This window comes from Apis dorsata, unplaced genomic scaffold, assembly GCF_000469605.1.
Source record: "Apis dorsata unplaced genomic scaffold, Apis dorsata 1.3 scaffold_73, whole genome shotgun sequence".
Lineage (NCBI taxonomy): Eukaryota > Metazoa > Arthropoda > Insecta > Hymenoptera > Apidae > Apis > Apis dorsata.
The window spans coordinates 1,369,746-1,374,533 of record NW_006263371.1 but is presented as its reverse complement, the minus strand read 5'-3'; the positions used below and the strand labels follow the sequence as shown (position 1 = coordinate 1,374,533).

The 4,788-nt window shown below is 35.4% G+C and overlaps 1 protein-coding gene across 1 annotated transcript in view; it reads right to left on the bottom strand.

The window, feature by feature from the left end:
* Window positions 1-4,168: 4,168 nt before the first annotated feature.
* The window catches only part of LOC102673098, a 14,474-nt gene continuing 13,854 nt past the window's right edge, over window positions 4,169-4,788 (bottom strand). Inside the window, exons 9-10 of the mRNA XM_031515483.1 lie at window positions 4,622-4,788; window positions 4,169-4,487 (exon numbers count right to left, since the gene is read on the bottom strand). The exon at window positions 4,622-4,788 is cut by the window's right edge and continues 3 nt beyond it. Coding sequence (XP_031371343.1) covers window positions 4,197-4,487; window positions 4,622-4,788 — 458 coding nt within the window. The 3' untranslated portion in view covers window positions 4,169-4,196. The remainder of the gene's footprint in view (window positions 4,488-4,621) is intronic.

The window sequence follows — 4,788 nt, the reverse complement described above, 5'->3', positions numbered from 1 at the left end:
CATTTCTCCCTGTACAACGCCGCGGCTCAGTCGAGCGCCCCACCCGCTCCAGCACCTCCATCGTGGAATCCGCACGCGGGCGGCTCCTGGAACAATCCCTCCTGGAATTCTGGACACGATTGGAACCAGTGGAATTAGACGGGCGTTGATCGTCTCGGCGGAAACGACCAGGCTGACTGTATTTCATTCCTTGTTCACCGATCGATGATGCAAAGAGAAAAATTCCCTTGGATCGTCGAGTTTCAACTACCTCCGAGAATCTTTGTCTCCAAGTAGAAGAAGTATACTTTTCTACTATTCCTCTGCAACGTATTTTCCTCCACCTTTCTTTAAGCTCCCCTCCTCTCCCCCTCTGGTTCTTCTCTGTGATTCGTCTACCTCTTTACCGGTCGTTTGTCTTCTTCAGTTTTCACGATTCTTTCGAGGCGTGAATTCGAGGTTGGTTTTTTTCTTTTCTTTTTATAATTTTAATATTATCCTCCCTCGATATTCCGTTTTTATCTTGTAAATAAATACGCCATCGATTATAACAGAAACATTGTGTTGGAAAATGGATAAAATCAATCTTTCAATAGAGGGAACAATTTTCTTTTCTTTTTTATATAATTAAATTTAAGCGAGAAATTCATTTCATTTGGAATTTGGATTTCGCGTTAAAGAAAATTTACGGAATTTAAATAGAAATTGAAACGAGTGTTGAATTAATATTTGAAAGGAGGAATATAATTTTTTTCAAAGAAATTTGCAATGATGGCGTATTGTATGCATCGAAAGTGAAATAGAAATGTGTTTGAATCGTCGAATGGAAATGAAGTAACGGTGATATGTACCGTTACAGTTATTGTATACCGTATATAATAATCTTGTCACATACCTCTTCAAGGTGATCTCTCTCTCTCTTCGTCGCTTTTTGCGTTAGTCAAGTCTGCGTGAAAATTAACCTATGAATTATTCATATAAAGATTATTCAATGTTATCATGTTTTTCTCTTTTATTATAATTAGAAAAATTTACATGTACATTTGTAAATTATCGTGCGTGTACATAACGGAAATATGAGGCGAATAAAATGCAACGTTTTGCTGAAACAATATGATCGAGAGATTAATTTGTTGTCGAAGAACAACGTGTAATATATACTCCTATTTTTTAGCATTCTGCATTTAGCATTTTCTTTTCTTTTCTTTTTTTTTTTTTTTACTATTTTTAATTTTTGCCCAATCATCGAAAGAAAAATCCTGTTTTTTTTTTAAAACCATCAAAAATATCACAGTGCATGGATCATAAAGAGAAGAAATTTTTAAAAGAAAGAAGCAAAAAAGAATGCAAAAGATGGCAATTTATTACGCTATAATTCGCCATACAGAAAATTGTGAAACTGAGAGATGTTTGATTTAATCGAATCCGTGATCGAGGCACGTGTGGTCGATTAACATGCCCGTGACACGAATCAAATCGATTCGTGCTCACTTCGGAAAACACGGCAATGTGAAACCTGGTTAGAGTTTGAACAACTATAAATCTGATTACACAGTAAGATCAAACATATGTACATGGGTGTGAAAGCCGAATCATTTATTGAAGTTATGGAGTGTAGAAAGCAGGATACGAAGTGATTTATTGATTCTTAAACGGAAATTTATAATTTAGAATCTATCGTTTGGCGATTGAAATTATTCAATCGTTTTTCAATTTAAACTTAACGACAAGATATAAAGAAGAAATTTTACGTTCAGGAGTGTGTCATCGATATATTATTGTTTAATGAATTAATTTAAAGGAAAAATTAATTAGAAAGAAACAGAACGAGGTACTCAAAAATCTTCAACTTTAAGAAAATCCAATCTGATTCAATTTCAAAGAAGTTTAGAAGAAAATTCAATCTTTACGAGATTACTCAAACTTATGCAAACACGATCAAATATTCCACGAAATTTCAAAATACTTTAACAAAGAATCAAATCTTCTATGTGTCATCCAATTTGTCAAACACAAACAAAATTCCATCCTAAATCTACAAACAAATCCAATCAAACTAGCTCAAACCTTCTCAATCCAATTATTAAAAAAATAAATTTTTAATTAATACAAAATTTTCAAATTCAAGCAAACCCAATTTTTCGTGAATCAAGGACTTCATAAAACATAAATCGATCCTTTATCACACTTCCTCAAACACGAACAAATTTCACCAAATCTCACCAACAACAGCAATAATTTTACTTTAACCTCCTATTAACACTTTGTACGACTACAGGTGCACCGTCGACGACCCCCACGGATATAAATCCCATTAAGGAAACAGCACACGGTATTTTTTCTAAATCTAAAATCTAATACATTCCTCGTCAAGCTCGATCAAACACGTCCTTGCTGGTAGCCAGCGTCTACGCATTGGCCGAGTCACGGACAGAACCGGTTCCACGATGTCTGGTGACTATAAGTGCAAGGCAAAGTCGGTAGCAGACACTGCGGACCGTTTCCTAGATCTGGATCAGTAACGTTATCCGCGCGATCGCTCGTAATTGACTGCTTAAGCATGGTGAATATTGAAATCGGACCGTTGTCCGCATAAGGAAGTGAACGTTTGGGGTGTGGAAGGTCGAGAGGTTTTCTATTGCCACGTGTAGCGGAGATTAGGCGATCGTGTGTGGAAGGATCGTGTCTTAAAGATTGCGTCTGGACAGCAATGGGATCACGGGTCACTGGGTATCGAGTTGAGGTTGGGCGACACGAGAGGGTTTTTGAAATGGACGAAACGAATGCATATCATGGTTTTATAGTTAATATTATTCTTATATAAAATTAAAACTTAGCGATTTAATAGGATTTTATCGAAAAGAAATAATTTACCATTCACTGTAATTTCTATAAATTTATGGAGAATTTATATTTGTAGGTGATCGAAAATTTAAAGAAGGATTCTTCGAAAATTTATAAAAGTGATCGCTCATGTTTCCATGGATATTCCATTATTAATAATTAAAAAAGAAAGCAAATTAATAATTAAAAAAGAAATTCGCAATATTTTTATTCTTGATTTTCGTCTTATTTCGCTAGTGAAAAGAATCATTCTTTAAATTTTTACATTCGTAACTAAATATCCTGTATATTGGTATATAAATGCGTTCTACATCTACATGTAGAACAAGACAAACTTGAATAATGGCAAATTCTGGTTAATGTCAGGGAACTCTTAACGTCCGGAATTTTCATTATGCAAGATACAGGCCAATCTTCCTTTCGATTTCTCATTGGACGACGCCCACCTGCTCGCTTATTCATCTACATTCTAGCGTGACTAATCCGAATAATGTGGGATGAGAGATCGCGATGTACCCACGTGACTTCCTAAAGAAACGATCATAAATCAAAGGAAAATATAGACTAGGAAGTAGGAGAAAAGGGAGAAAGAATAAGAGGTGTAAACGAGAGACACATTCATATTTTATTCCACTGCAAAGACAGTAAAAAATATAGAATACACTTCGGTGGCAAGAATGACAAATTTTCTAAGTAACATACGATTCATTTTTTCACAAGGTACCTTAATATCTACCATCATAAATATATATTATCTTAAAAATCTAAAAATCTAAAATCACATATATTATTCATTAACAATTGTATGGCAATAAAATTCAAATTGCAGCAATAGCAATGTGAAACAACAAAATGGTTATTTTACGTAAAATAAATGGATTCAAGTTGAGTGTATATAAGTAATATTATTTACAAAACTGGTATCGGAGGGGGGGGAGAGAGAAGTTTTCGTTCAATTTTCGTCAAACCGTCGAAAATCCCAACTGTCAAAAAAATATGTAAAAAATCAGGTACGACACAATCTGCTCTCAATAATAATTGCTGCAAAAGTTACATTGCACGAACAATTCGACGGAAAATTGAACGATTTTATTTTAAGAAAATCGAGCGATCCAATTTTCGTGGCATCCAATTATACGCATATAATTTTACAATAAATTCGAATATGTTCGGGTAAAAACGTAAAAAACGTAAGAAACGTAGTAAAAATATCTATCGTTTCACAAAAAAAATTTAATATTTCCTTACTTATATTTTCATAAAGATATTTATCAGAATTAATTAAACAGAAATACCAAAACTAAAACGGTTTAATAACACATACGTACGTACCAGAGATATCATCGAATCAAGAAAAGAAATCCTATCTCGTTTTAATAGTAAAGATCGTTCTGAGTGGAGAGTGCTACAGCGCGAGCGTGTGCCTTCATATGCGCCTCGCGCGCCCTCATCACTTCCGGTGTATCCACCACGCGGCCATCTGGGCCGAGTGGCGCTAGTGGTCCTCTGTAACCCATTGTTGGCGCGTGTTTGTAGGTAACTCGAACGGGTGCCAGGTAAACCAAATTTTTTCGTCCATCGAAGATGTCAAACTCGTAAAATTCCGACGCCTTCGAGGCTGCTCGTGCACGCGTTGTCAAACGAGAACTCTTCGCATCTGTCATCTTTAAAAAGTAAATAAAAACCATGTTTCTTTTTCATTTCGAAAAAAAAGAAAAAGAAAAGAAATCCTTTTTTTTTTCGAGCACATCGTAACAATGGCGGATCCTAAAATTCTGATTTTAAATTCTTAAATTACCTCGGGATTCTCCATAGCATTTCCATCGCTTTCCAAAGGCATGTATTCCCTCTGCCTCTGCCTCTTCTGCATCACGGTCTCGACAGGGTCCATCACTTGCGGCATGTACGACATTTCGTTATTTTCGTACATCTCGTAATCGTTCTGAGCCTTCCTCAGTCTGGCCA